At 37.6% G+C, this 15,558-nt stretch overlaps 1 protein-coding gene across 1 annotated transcript in view; it reads right to left on the bottom strand.

Annotated features, from left to right (window-relative positions):
* Nucleotides 1–662: 662 nt before the first annotated feature.
* ESCO2 (establishment of sister chromatid cohesion N-acetyltransferase 2) overlaps nt 663–15,558 on the bottom strand; it is a 25,325-nt gene continuing 10,429 nt past the window's right edge. The window contains exons 5-11 of the mRNA XM_006884927.1: nt 13,885–13,942; nt 10,563–10,680; nt 7,961–8,092; nt 6,273–6,362; nt 5,614–5,757; nt 3,319–3,494; nt 663–795 (exon numbers count right to left, since the gene is read on the bottom strand). Of these exons, the coding sequence (XP_006884989.1) occupies nt 663–795; nt 3,319–3,494; nt 5,614–5,757; nt 6,273–6,362; nt 7,961–8,092; nt 10,563–10,680; nt 13,885–13,942 (851 nt within the window). The remainder of the gene's footprint in view (nt 796–3,318; nt 3,495–5,613; nt 5,758–6,272; nt 6,363–7,960; nt 8,093–10,562; nt 10,681–13,884; nt 13,943–15,558) is intronic.

Here is a 15,558-nt window from a genome sequence, read left to right as displayed (position 1 = left end):
ATTAATAGCATTAGGTTCACAAAATAAGCAAATTAGAATTGTTACATAAAAATGATGAATGTAATGAAAATAGTCTAATTATGCAGTTTAATGAAATAACAGATGTGCATTTGAATAATTTTAAGATTTAAACCTTAAGCCACAGGATACTATTTTACACAAAAGGATATGGATAGCTTGCCTTACCTATTTCCTTATCTTGTTACAAGATGGAAACTCAAAGCACTTCCTAAATACATTCAAATTGAATTCTTATAGCCAAATGTTAGGAACATATTTACAATTCCAGAGCTTAAAAACTCGACAAGAAAGTTATTTATCTGGGTTTATTTTTTGTTTGTTTGTGGTGATGCATGAGAATATCTGTGGTCCAAAAGAATTCTTCATAAAAATAACTGACAACATTTCTAGAGGAAACCACTTTGCTTTGTCAATGGGCAAAGTTACAGCTACAACATTTCACAATTAAGGACTCTTTGTATATAGCGCCCGAAGATGTTTCCATTGTTTGAATCTCCACATAATCTCTGAAAAAAATCCCTAGCTTCTCAATTTATAAAGAACAAAACTGTAAGGGAAGAAGTGGGGGTTTGTTGTTTGTTAATATTGTTATGGACTATCTGGTATTACTTATCCACAGAGTTTTAGAATTGAAATTGGCTTTAACCATTGAAATTGTAGACAAGGAAATTAGGGGTATTACAGTACTTGGTTGCAAATAATTTGCCATCTGGTGTTGGGTCAGAAAATGCAATTTCATCAGTGCTAAGAAAACAGCCAAACATGAAGCAATTCCTAAAAAAAAAAAAGAACAACATATCAATTAACAATTGAACCAGCTTCTGACAGCTGACCTTTCAGTGGGTTTTCAGAGGCTATAAACTGCATGGAAGATCTCTCTTCTGCCAATTAAATATTAGCATAATAGTTAACTTTAAGTCTACATTTGAAATCTAAATATAGAATCTTAACTTACTTAAAATAATTTTTCGTAAGTGATAAAGTGATTAGAATGGCTTGTTGGAGACAGAAATCTCTTGATATTTCAAAAATGAGAACACTCAGATAATGGAAAAAATTTTGCTGGGGCTAAAGCAATTTAGTAACCATATGTCTAAGTAATGCATGGAGATACTAAAAACCACAGAAAATTAAAACTTAATTACCAGTTTAAACCAGCATCTATATTATTCTCAACTGCAAGGTATACTCAGAAAGTGCAAACTAGCCAGAAAATAGAACTACTTAAATAACTATTAAATGAAAACTCTATAGACACTACATTTTTGTCACTGATAGCTCTTTTGAAGGCATGTGTGGGTGACTGGAATCCTGGCCCAGGACTGGATCACCTTGTGATCTTGGTATCTTGGCAGTGAAGGGGTCAAGCACTGAGTTGCTAACCCAGAGGGCAGCAATCAAACCCCTCAACCACTCTCTGGGAGAGGGCCATGGCAGTCTGTGCTTTAAAGCTTATATAGCTTTGGGAACAAAAGGGGACAGTTCTACTCCATCTTATTTTCACAAAGAGTTGTTGACTCAATGAGTGTGGTTTTTAGGTTAGTGTGTGTGATGTGCTGTAGCATTGAGGTTTTCACTGGCATTTCCTTTACAGCTAATTTTATTAATGCTAATAATGTAATAGAGGGTGAGACCAGGCTGCTCCCTGGAAGCAAGGATTCTGAAGCTCTGTCTGACATATTTTGGACATGTTGCAAGGACAGACCAGTCCTTGGAGAGAGACATTATGTTTGGGAGGGTGGAGGGGCAGCGCTGGAGAAGACACTCGATGAGATGGATTGACTCAGTGACTGGAGGGGTGGGGGTAGGTGTGTTGGAGATGGTGAGGTTGGCTCAGGATAGAGCAGGGTTCAGAGCTGTTTTGCAGAGTCACTATGAGTCACAGGCAACTCAACAGCATGTAACAACAATGTACTGACCATTGTGGTGTTAGAAAGGTTTATTATTTAAAATGGTTTTCCTAGCCATTGACTTTACCATGTGGCTTGGTGGAAAAGTGTATAGGATGTGTTAGCTTATCATCAAGAAGAATGGCTAGTCTTGCCACTAAATTGAACAGATTCAGCAGTAGGCTTTAGGAATCTCATCACCAAAAAAGAGCAGAGAATGCAGAGTACGCATCCTTTGGGGCCAAAGGTTTCTATGCCATCCTGACTGGGGTCTACAGGACCATCAGCCGAGAACCAGAGACCCGATGTGACAGAATTCACCTTGGGACTGTTCTCCCGTGGAACCAGAGGTACGAGCCTTTGCTGGAGGACTACCGTGGGCACCATAATTAGCAGGACTAAGAGTTTTGTAACACTGGCCTAAAGCTGAAAGGCTGAGGGGTCTGTGAGCACATTTCAGCAGCTGTCCTGACTGAGTGATTGTATTCTGCTACTAACCTGAAGCCTTATGACTTCCCTAGTAAATCCTAAAATCATGAGTATGTTTCTGTGTGTCCTGTGAGCTATTCCAACGGATTCTGGACCCAGTAGAGCAGTAAGACTAGTGTTGGAATTAGTAGAAATAGGTACAGAAGTGCAGAAGACATATATGACCTCACAGGAACTGGTATTGTGTTGGTGTGGACAGGAACTGGTATTGTGTTGGTGTGGACAGTTCCCCTTTGTGGAGTTAGGAGAGGTCCAATATAGCCATCGCCCTGTTGCCCTTGCTCTTTTTTATAACCATATATAATCCTTGGAAAAAACGGTCTTATTCAAATCCTTTGCCTATTTTACAATGAGGTATATGTCTATTTATTGTTGTATTAAAAGAGTTCTTTACATATGCTAGGTATTAGATAAATGATTTGCAAGTATTTTCTCCTATTCTGTAGACTGGATTACTTAGGTTAATCATAACTGAAGAAAAATTATGAATTATAAGAAGTCTGTTCATTATCTAATTACACACAGTCAAAACATACAATTTCTTTAATTCCCTTTATTTTGTATTGGCTGCATTTAGTGAAATAATTTTTCTGTTAAGGATAAAAAACTGGGGAATTTGTTTTCTTTTTTCCTTCAGGTAATTAATTTTATTTTATAAACTGTTGGTTGGTCTGTGGCATCTAACTAGTCCTTCATTATGGGTTGTTTAAAAAGTACTGGGCTAGAATCATTTAAGATTGGAATGTTGTATCCTAGACTGGATATATCTAGAATTTTTTTCAGTGCCACCACTTGCTCAGCTTGATTTCGTCTGGTGGTATTTGGATGATTATGTCTTATCACCATCATTTTCTATGGTTCACGAGGTGGGAGGGGATCCAGGAAAGCTAACCTGGATCTAGACCCACTTTATTTTTACCTGAGAGTATCTACTAGTCGTCTTGCAATGCGCTTTCTTCTCTTCAGTCTGAAGACCCAGAGTCTGCTTATTCCACAGAGTGCAGGCTGTGGTACATCTGAACACTGCCAAGCCCTGTGACATTCTTTAGAGCTTGGGACTTGTGGACCAACTGGTTCAGACAGGACGCGAAAAGCCTACCATGACACAGAAACATTTAGAGTACAAATGAATTTACATTTCTTTTAAAAAAGCATTCCTTAAACAAAACTTAATATCTAAAATTAATCTTATAATTCGACCAAATGTATTTTAAAATAATTATTGTCCATTTACAGCCACACAATGCTTAAAGAATACCAGTGGTCAGAAGCTATCACATTCAGGCTCAGTCTATAACACTGTAAAATGACCTCAATAAAAAGAATTTTTAATCAGATGCTTAATAAATAAAACTTCTATTTTCTCTATTCCAAAATGTTTACGTGAAATCTTAAAAGAACTTTTTGACCTATCATTGATAGTTATTTGACTGGTATATCTCTAATTCGTAGTAATTTAAAAAATTATAGATTCATAAGGAAGCTCTGGTGGCCTAATGGCAAGAAGCTGTGCTGCAATCCAGAAGGCAGGCAGTTCAAGGCCACCAACAGCTCTGTGGGAGAAGGATGGGCAATCTCCTCCTGTGTAATTAACTGCCCCTGAAAACCCACCGAAGGATCAGTTAGTTATAGGTCGGTTCTGACTCTACGGTACACAACAAACAACAACAATGATTCATGAGAAGTTAAAAGAATAGTAGAGAAGACCTCTGTACCATTCATTTAGTTTCTCCCAATAGTTACATTTTTGAGAACAGCATCTTACCAGAAAATTAACACTGGTATAATGTGCATATATAGTTCTATGTCATTTCTGCCAGGTGTAGATTTGTGTAACCACAGTTACAATCAGGACACAGAACTACTATTGCCACAAAGCTCTGTCATGCTGCTCCTTTGTCATGCCTACTCTCTTTCTCCATCACCTCTAGCAACCATTAATCTATTCTCCATTTCTGTAATTTCTAAATGTTACACATCGAAATATTACAGGAGGTAGCCATTTGAAATTGGCTCTTTTCTCACTAAGCATAATGCCTTTAAGAGTCATTCTTAGTTGTTTCGTGCATCAATAGTTTACTTTTTTTAACAGCTGAGTAGTAGTCTAGCTTAACCATTTATTTATTATGTTTTTGGATTATACCTATTACATATAAAATGGCTATACATGTACAGGGTTTTGTAAGGACAAAAATTTTCACTGATTAACACCTGGGAGTCTGGGTAGTAGGTTATATAGTAAACACGTGTTTCATTTTTAAAGAAATGGTAGAACTTTTCCCAGAGGGGCTGAAGCATTTTACATGAATATACAAGATAGGAAAAAGCATAGGAAGGAGAAATAAAGACGACAGAAATTAGGGGCAGGAAAAAGATAGGTATTTGAAAAAATGTATACAACAGATGTTAGGATCATTTAATGACCTATTGAGGTCAAGTATTTTTTAAAATGTAAAAGATATGTATGTGTTAATAACATAGAGGGTGACCAAACTCATCTCCATAGTCGAATGTGACCCACGGCAGTCCTGCAGGAGGTTTCTGAGGCTGTAAAGTTCAGCAGAAGCACAGTCAGCTTTCTCTTGTGCTGATGCGGGCAGGTTCAAACCATCTCTTTTCTGGTTAAACTCAACACATAACTTATTTGAACTATAATTCCTTCTAGCTAGTAATGCTTTTGTAAGCTTGTTGAGAGTATAAACTACATCTCTATATTCTATAGAGATTGGCAAACATTTTTGGTAAAGGGCAACGTAGTAAATATTTTAGGCTTCATGTGCCATGGGATCTGTTTTACCTACTTAATTCCACTGTAGCATAAAAATCACCGAGACTGTATGCAAATGAATACGCATGCTATATTTTTTTTTAGCATGGCTATTTTCTTACAAAATTTCTGTTCAAAACCAAGTAGCAGATGACACTTAGTCTATCTAGAATATGGACCACCATTCCAGAACACTGCCCATAGGGTTACTATGAGTTGTGCTCGACTTAAAGGCAATCAACAACATACAGAAATGACAAATGGACTTAATTATCTTGGTTATATAAGGTAAAACATCAAACAAAGCAGAAGTAAATTCAAGTATTTGTGTGGTCAAGGGTACTTTAGCTGGGAAAAAAAGTCACTAATACTAGTTCTCTTAAATGAAAACTGAGGTTTAACTATTTTGGTCAAAAATTATGCTAATAATTTAAAGGACAAATATACCTGTTTGATGGGCTCTGCAATTAAACACCCAACTACTTTCTTTTCATCAGATATAAAAAGTAAAGTCTTGGTTTTGTTTGGACATCCGGAAATAACTTGATGAAATCCCAATTCATTATCAACAAGTTCTTGGACATCTTCTACCTAATGACATTAAACAACAACATGTGAATTTGTTTTTTAAAAAGTACAAATAAACAAACACACACCCACGTAAATATCATTTTGGCAAGAGGACTTTAAGATCAATTTTAAAGATTATTTCCAGCATAAATAAATTCAGACTCCTGGGAAACAGAAGTAGGAATGGCTGCTATAGTTTAAATTCGTCTTTCAAGGTGACTAAAACCCCAATCTAAGAAATAGAAACATTGCCAACATAAGAAGCTCTAAAGTACTACATTCTCAACAGTGAAAAAGTTTAGTATATTTTTAGCAAATAGGTTAGTAAAAAATAAACTACAGAGACTTCAGTCTCTCCAACTTAACATTGCTGTATTTGTCCTACAACTCTAAGTAGTTTCATATAAAATGCTATAATAGTTATCCTTAGATATACAATATTTGAGTTATAAAGATACTTTTACATGTCAGCATATGTTGATCTCTTGGTGATCTGGGGGAAAAAGCCCAAGGTTTAAAGAGGTAATGTTCCGCACCTTTCTGATAGCATAATTTGGATCATGTGGCAGGACCATCAAAATTTTTCCATCCCAAAACTCAGCTACTACACGTTCTTTCTTCCAGCCCTGCCAAAGGGGTGGGGAACAAATAAAAACAGTAGCTTAAATTGTGAAGAAAGAAAGAAAGAGAATAGGATATTAAATAACTTGAGCTGTATAGAAGAAAAAGCTGAGCAAAGACTGATATAAAAAAATAATTCAGTCCAGCTAAAGGAAGGTGGCACATTTCAAATCTATCAGAAGATGGGAAATCTCCTCCGTACAACTTACTGCTTCTGAAAACTTTTTGGAGAGTCAGCTATGGGTTGGTCCTGACTTGATGGCACAAAACAACGGAAGGTGAGAAGGTAAATAAAAGATGGCTGAAATAAAGTGCCTGCTCTCAAGGAGCTGGTATCTTATAGGTATACAAGTACATAATCTATAATCAAAAAAGGAAAAGTCATGTAAGAGTACAGGCATGCAGAAAAAAAAATGGTATGCATAGGGAAGAGGTAAGATAAGCAGAGTTAAGTACAACTTGATAAATTTATTTGGAAGGGTAATGAGTACCCATATATAGTTTCAGGGAAGGGAACTGATGCCTCGATGGAAAGACAAAGAGGGTAGAATGGAAAATACTTTACATTAGATACATATCTGCACTTTGTGAATTTGAACCATGTGAAAGTATTGCCTTATCAAAGCCAAATTTAAGTCCTAAAAACAGATAGGGAAAGGATACCTGCAATACAAAATTAATACACAAAATATACACAGATTACTATAAATCAGTAATGTTTCCATCAATTAAAAGAAATCAACCCAATATATGTAGTTCCCATGCCTAATAAAAGCTCTTGATTTGCTTTAAGGGCCAAAGCTTACAGTTAAAGCTAGAATTCCCCATGAGATGAGGTGAGTTGAAGTCAGATTATGAAGCCTTTGTTGGTGACAATAAGGAGTTTGGATTTTGTTTTAAATGTAATAGGAGCAGATGGTGGAATTTTACTTATACCTTAGACTTGACCATGTATGAAGATATTAAATTACAATACATATCATCTCTTGCACTCTTATGCATACAGAATCATGTTGGACCTATATTTTAATAAAGTATCTACAAGATACCAGTAAGGAGGCTCATTTCATAGACTAGGAGAAAAAAACAACAACATTTGAGTAATAAGTACAATCATAAAGCTAATGATGTTGTTGTTGTTAAGTGCCATTGAGTCACAGGCAACTCATAGCAACCCTATGAACGAAAGTACTGGAAACCTCCTGTATAACTTTCGTCCTTTCTCCAGGTACATAGGGTTTCTAGAGGCAAGCTATTGTGGAAGTGCATGCCACTCCTGCTTCCAAACTTGTTTTAATCAGGGAACTTTTCTTATTAGAAAGATGCTTCACAAAGGGGTGGGACTCCTACCTTTCAAGAAGCAAAAGCTAGGCACAGTGATAGAAAGGGCTGTTTTGTGTTGTCTTTTTTTTTTTTAAAAAAACCAAAACAAAAGACACACACAAAACCACAACTGTATTTAAAAATCAAAATTAAAGTAGGGTGAGGAAATCTCCAGTCTTTGAAGCTTTCATCTTGACTGCTAGATCTGTCAATTTTAACAGAAATCAATCTTTAAAAGTTTTACTTTTAGAACAAACTGAAAGTCTATCTTTTGACTTACTGTATATTTGATTCCCTCCAGAAATCTGTGGTGATACTGAATATGCTGCACTCCATCTTCGGGATTGGAAGCACTATAGATCATGCCACAAGACTTACACATAGTGGCCCCAAAATTTTTCTGACCTGCATCCTGTAATTGGGAAGAAGAAAAAGACCATCTAAACACATCACAAATACTGCTATATCAAGGCCACATAAATGATTAATTGAAATGCCAATTTTGTCATTTTCTTTTTTGCTTGCTCAAATAAAATATTAAATGGATGTCTTTCTCAAGCTCCTCTAAAATAAAGTGGACTGGGAATTGAGATTTAAATATTAAATAAATGGATAAAAGAAACAAACGTTTCTTTAAATGGATGTTGTAATATCAAAATTCTTTAGTTTGACTTAACAGTTCTAATAAAGAATAAAACTATAACAATTACACCCAAGATGAATAACACATCTTTATAAATTTTTTAAAATTTTAATTGATACTTTATTGTAAGTTTTAAAGAACTTAATTTTCCATTGATTTATTGTTGTACATTTTCCTCCCTGCCCCCTTCCCCTCAGTTAATTTTTTCTTTAGAAAAAAAGTTCTTTCATTGTCATACAGGCCCCCTCAAAACCAATTTTCTATGCAGCTTTTATTCTGGACTCTTGGCACACCAATACCTAATCATATATTCCTTTTACACAGTTCTCTCCCTTGTCCGTTTCAATTTATCCCCTCTTTTCTTAGTTTCCCCCCAACTCCCCTATCAGTTCTGTTTTACAACAGTGGCACTATGTAGTATTTGTCTTGTGACTAAGATATTTCACTCAGCATAATGTCCTCCAGGGTCACCCATTTTGTATAATATTTCATGAGTTCCTTGTTTTTCAATGCAGTATAGTATTCCATTGTGTCAATATGCCACAGATTCTCTATCCATTTGTTTGTTGATGGGCAATTGGGTTGTTTCCAACTCTTTGCTATTGTGAACAAAGCCACAATAAACATGAGTGTGCATATATCTGTTTGGATGGCGGTTATGGTGTCTTTAGGCTATATTCCCATTAGTGGAATTGCTGGGTCAAATGGTATTTCTATTTGCAACTTTTTGAGAGAGCACCATACAGCCTTCCATAGTAGTTGCACCATTTTACACTCCCACCAACAGTTCCAGTTTCTCTGCAACCTCACCAGCATTTGTTGTTTGATAAATTTCTTATATAAGACCTAAAAAGCCTTATATAAAAAAAGTGGGATAAAAATTAGGAATTCTATACTCAACAGCAACAGTAATACTCAGTATTATGTCAAAAGATATATCTTGAAGAACCAGAGCGCTTCTTGGAGGCAAGGATGGTAAAGCTTCATCTCACATATTTCAGACATGTTGCTAGAAAGGACATCAGGCTTGGAAAGGTGGCTAAGAATTGATGGTTCAAATCCATCCAAAGGCTGACTCAGTGTAGGAAGGCAATCTGCCCCTACAAGGTTACAGCTTTGAGTACATTATAGAGCAGTACTACTCTGTACACAAGGGGTTATCACAAGTCAAAGTGGATTCAACAGTGGCTAATAACATCACCATTATAGAATATTCTTTGGTTAAATGGCTAAAAATATTAAAATCCTTTGCACCAAGAATTGGTAAAAAATAGATAGATAATAAAAGTTCAGGAAAAGTATAGATAAGTTTGTGATTAACATATTCACTAATGGTTGAAGCTATGGCCAGTAATTCCCATTCTATTTAAAAATTACTGCTCTTAAAAAAAAATACTGCTCACTGGTATCAAAAATACCAGGTTCTAAACAATAATAAAAGGTCATATGAATATTTTTCTTTAAAGAGTGAGATAGTAAACATCCATTTTTTGTGGGCCCTAAGCACTTTATAGCATGTTCTTATTCCTCCTCTTTCAACCTTTTGAAAAAGTAAAAACATTTGTATCTCACAAATTATAGGTTAAAATCGGTCCACAGCTATAACATGCCAAGCCTAGGTCAAAAACAATACAGTTGTTCTCACTAAATATTTTGTTGATCTAATGCATTTGAGCTATGGTGCTGGAGAAGAGTATTGAATATACCATGGACTGCTAGAACAAATAGATTTGTCTTGGAGAAGGTGAAACCAGGCTGCTTCTTGGAGACAAAGACCCTGAAGCTTTGTCTGACATACTTTGGACATGTTACATGGGACCAGTCCCTGGAGAGGGACATCATGTTTGGGAGGGAGGAGGGACAGCACAGGAGAGGAAGACCCTCAATAAGATGGGTTGATTCAGTGACTGGGGTAATGAGAGTAGGTGTGTCAGAGACAATAAGGTCGGGACAGCATAGAGCAGAGTTTAGGGCACTTGTACATAGGGTTGCTATGGTAGCAAGCAACTAGATGGCACATAACAATCCTTATATAGAAAGAAAACATTCATTAGCATTCTATTAAAATACAAGAATTGTTCAACACTATTAAAGTCTACTGAATAACCAACTTTAAATATTAACAGAGCTGACATTTACAAAACTCAATGTCTACAAGCCATGCTAACAATGTCTAGAAAACATGTAAGAATTTAAGTTCTATGTTTGGGAGGAACAAACAGAATTTTAATTTACTCACAATGATGAACTGGTCTTTTATTTCTTTATTTGTATCTCTGTTACTTTTCACTGTGCTTGTTTGTTTCAAGTTATTAGACATGATGGATTCCACAGAAGTTTGCTCTTCAGAGAGAGATCTTGAAACAGAAAGTTAAGAAAATGTATATATATGTATTTTACTGTGATTTGAAAGTTTACGAAGTTGATTGGTGTTTTTCATGGAACCTTTCATAGATATTTTGTTTTATAACAATTAAAATATCAACAATGCAACTATAATTTCTCCAATTTATATAATAATTTTAAAAATTTTCAGAATTAGATGAAACTAAAAGCAGAGCATCTCGCAACTGTTAGTGACTTGCATGTGACAAATTTTTTTCTCCACTGTGCCACCCACTGCAGTACCTGCAGCCCATGAGCAAGGAGGCCAAACAATGGTTTGAGATAAGGATGGCACAGAACTGGTAAAATAGAAGACCCATAACAAAAGAGGAAGATCTTCAACTAGATGGACTGATACAATGAGTGCACAAACAAAGGGCTCATACACAAAAGCAATTGTAAAGAGTGCAGGACAGGACAGTGTTTCATTCTACATGGATCCCACAATTTCATGGCATCAAACAATGACAAAACACTGCCACCACCACCACCACCACCACCACCCCCAGTCTTGGCTTTGAATTGAATAGCAATCTAGCTGTGATTTAAAGTAGTACTAAACTACTGTAAGTTACTTAATTCTCTGGTTAGAACTTCTGGTTAGAACAGTCTATCATGGGGTTGGAAGAACTAATTAAATATTAATTATTACTGCTATCATATACCTTTCTCATAGCTATCAAGTCAGAACTGACACATAGCTGACCTTCCACTGGGTTTCTGAGTGTGTAAATCACAGAGGAGATTGTCCTCGGAACTGCTGGTGAATTTGAACTGCCAGAAAGGCGTGGTCTTTGGGTAACAGTACAACTCCTTATGGACTATGCCACCAAAGGTCCATTATCATCCCAGAGAAGGCAATGCTGTCTACCAAGTCTATATTATATTGTATTGTCATGGACTTTAATTTTGGTTGTGCCATTCATTAGCTGTGTAAGTGGGTTGCAGAAATTATTTAATATGTCTTTTCCGGCCAGTCTTTGTTACTTTCATCACATGGCTGAAAAGAACTATGTGAATGTTATCCATTAAGAAGACTAGATAGTTTGTTAATATAGATAAAAGGAAAATCCCACTGACTGAGAATTTGCTAATAAGGTGTGCAGGATCTAAGGGAGCTCTGGTGGCCTACTGGATAAGGAGCTGGACTGCCAACCCACACATTCACCAGCTGCTCTGCAGGAGAAAGATGGGCAATTTCCTCCCTGCAATTTACAGCCTCTGAAAGCCTGCTGGAGGGTCAGCTATGAGTTGGTTCCAACCTGACAGCACAAGACAACAGAATGCTAATGTGGGGATTGATCAGTTTTATCATCCTGCCAGTTTTAAATTGAGCTGGCTCACAGATGAAAAACAGGAATCCCACTATCATCAATGAAGAATCAGAAACTGCAACATATACTTTGGACATCAATTTCCTGTACAGACCAGAGACAGATAACTAACACTAGCGAGAAGGTGAAAGCGTAGCATGGCAGCAGTGGTAGTGGTAGCAGTAGAGGCGATGGAGAACCAGAGATAAACCCAGTGCAGCCAGAGCTAAGTGTCTCTGGGCCTAGGCTTTTTGGCAGAATAGGGGTGTCATGTACTTAGTGAGCTAAAAGAAGGTTCTAACACTTGCCTGAGCAGGACAAAGGCTAAGGCCACACTACCAAAGTTCATAGAGAGTCCTGCTTACCTTAGAGTATGGCTGAAAAGAGGTTTTCCTGATCAAAGAATTTGTACCAAGTGTTCCCAGGATTATAACCTGTTACTTAACCTAATAAGCCCCATAATCATGAGTATTGTCTGTGAGTTTTTTTTGGCCATTGTCAATTCTCTACTGGGCTCAACAAGTCAATGATCCATTGAGCCCAGGAGAGAAGTGAGTGGTTTTGGAGGAAAGGTTGGTGGCGATAGAAGGTATGAAGTGTAGAGGGCATGTCTGACCTCATGGGAGCCAGCGTTACGTTGTTGGTGGGGATTCCTTCCCCTTCTGAAGGTAGTGATGACTAGACACTGCCTCCTCTATGCCCATCATATTGCTTTTACAGTAACCTTGGCTAATTTACATCTGAAAATATAGGCTTGTGAGGATTCACTCACTCACTGCTGCTGCGTCAGAACTAACTCATAGCTGACTGTCCAGCAGGTTTTGTGAGGCGTTAAAGCGCATGGGAAGGGATTGCTCATCTTTCTCCTGCAGAGCTACTCACAGGTGGATTTCAACCGCCAGGGGCTCTGCTTTTGTGCTAGCAGCACAACGCTCCTATCAACTATGCCACCAAGGTTCTCTGCTGTGAGGAGTAAGTGAGAGAAAATCAATAAAAACAACAGATTATGTGCTAGGCACTGTAAAATAATTTTAGCAACTATTATTACTTATTAGCTTGCCTCCGGAAACCCTATGTACCTGGAGAGAGGATGAAAGGCACCCAAGCGTCGAAGGACTCTCTTTCATAGGGTCACTATGAGTCGCCTGCGACTCGACAGCACTTAGCAACAATAATATCAACATAGAGATAGAGATCAGCTGGCCCAGTGGACAGAAAGCGATGCTACCAAGCCAAAGATGGGTGACTTTTAATCCGCGGCCCTCGGGCCTGTCTTTCATTGTTTTTGTTCAGACATTCCTCTAGGTCATATAGCCCTGGTGTACAAGGTACCGTACTGCATCACTTGTGGTTGCTGTGAGGCTGAACACTGTGACACTGATGTGTCAAATGGGTTAATGGCTGGTTACCCAATGCAGACACAGAGTGGGGTGGAGTTCCCCGATTAAAACAGGCTTGGAAGGAGGAGTGGCGTCCACTTCCATAATAGCTTGCCTCCGGAAACCTATGAACCTGGAGAGTGGATGAAAGGCACTCAAGCACTGAGGACTTTCCTTCATAGGGTTGCTATGAGTTGCCTGCGACTCAACGGCACTTAACAACATTATTACTTATTAAGTCCACAAAGGTTGCTCCCTGATAAGTTTTTATGAAAGAATCTGATTTCAACTCTTATTCTAAATAGTCCCTTGGCAAAGCAAAAAAACCCCTCAAGAATGAGAGAGAAGACTCACATATTTAAAAAGTTTCTTAAGTTATTTAAGGTTGATCAAGTATTAATATTTAAGATGCAGGGTGAAAAGGATGTAAAAATTATTCAAATTTATTGTGGACATTAAAAAAAGAACAATTCACAATTCCTACCTTTTCGTATTGACTGAAGATGCACTGAAAATAGGATAGACAATGGACTCGGGAGAAGCTGGTGGGAGAAAATGCCAATAATTTGTATTATAAAATAAACTTAGAGTTTTAAAACATAAGATTTTAAAGGTTAATAGCAAAATATCTTGTTCCATTTTAAGACTTAAAAAAACTACAGTAATACCAGCAGCCAAGAAGGAAATCAAAAGACGAATTGTATTGGGAAAGTCTGTTGTCAGAGACCTCTCCAGAGTACTGAAGAGCAACGATGTCAGTCTGGAGACTAAGGTGCATCCGATCCAGGCCATCATCTTTGCAATTATGTACTATCCATCAGAAAGCTGTACAATGAGTAGGGTTGATGGAAGGAGAATTGATGCTTTTGAGCTGTGGTGCTGGAGAAGAGTGTTGAATATAACATGGACTGCAAGGAGAACAAACAGGCCTGTCCTAGAGAGGGTGAAGCTAGGCTGCTCCTTGGAGTCAAGGATTCTGAAGCTTCGTCTGACATACTTGGGGCATGCTGCAAGGAGGGACTGGTCCTTCGAGAGGAACATCATGTTTGGGAGAGTGGAGGGACAGCACAGGAGAGGAAAATTTTCGATGAGATGGATTGACTAAGGGACTGCAGTAGTGGGGATAGGTGTGTCAGAGATGATAAGGTTGCCCAGGATAGAGGAGGGTTCAGAGCTGTTGTACATAGGGTTGCTATGAATCACAAGTGACTTGACGGCTGATAACAATGACAAAGCAGATTAATGGAACCTGGCAAAAAATGATATACTTAGTTCAATACGTTATTTAAAATGTAAAAACAACTTACTGATTGGGAGAACTATTTGGGAACCACACATCCAGTAAGAGTATAATACCCAATTTATATAAGATATTTCTACAAGTTAAAAACAAAAAGGATCAACTATTCAAAAGCTTAGTAAAGAATCTGATCAGACATTTGACTAAAGAGGATATCCAAGTGACTTGCAAGCACATGAACAGAGACGCTCATTTCATTTCATTACCAAATGAAACCCACTATCATTGAGTCAATTTCAACTCACAGCAATCCTGTAGGATAAAAAGTAGAACTGCTCCACAGGGTTTTTAAGGTCTTAACTCTTGACAGAGGCTGACTGCCACATCTTTCTCTTACAGAGCAGCTTTAGTGTTTGATATTTTGGATAATAGCTAGAAGCTTAACCACTCTTCTACCAGGGTGCCTTCATCAGCCATTAAATGAAAAGACTCATGGCCGTCAAGTTAGAAGTGACTCCTAGCTGACCTTCTAGAGTGTTTTCAGAGCTGTAAATGCATGGGAGGAGATTGTCCATCTTCCTCTTAAGGAGTCACTAGTGGATTTGAACTGCCAGACAGGGACCACCTTTGGGTTAGCTGCACTACTCCCTCGAGACTATACCACCTGAGATCCTTCCAGAGATGCAAATGAAAACTACAGTCAGACACCATCTTATATGTGTTAGATTGGTAATGATTTAAAATAATGTTGGGGAGATTGTGCAGAAACTGAATTGCAATTCACTGCTAGTACGCCTACTGTAGAAAACAGTTTGGTGGTTCCTCAAAAAGCTGAACACAAGGGGAGTTCTGGTGGCCTAGTGACAAGAAGCTGTGCTACAATCCTAAAGGCGCTTGGTTTAAACCCACCAGATGCTA

The sequence above is a fragment of the Elephantulus edwardii genome, unplaced genomic scaffold (genome assembly GCF_000299155.1).
Source record: "Elephantulus edwardii isolate Elephantulus edwardi_28Jun2011 unplaced genomic scaffold, EleEdw1.0 scaffold00038, whole genome shotgun sequence".
NCBI classification, from domain to species: Eukaryota; Metazoa; Chordata; class Mammalia; order Macroscelidea; family Macroscelididae; genus Elephantulus; species Elephantulus edwardii.
The sequence above is the reverse complement of the archived record's forward strand: the minus strand, read 5'-3'. Positions and strand labels throughout refer to the sequence as shown.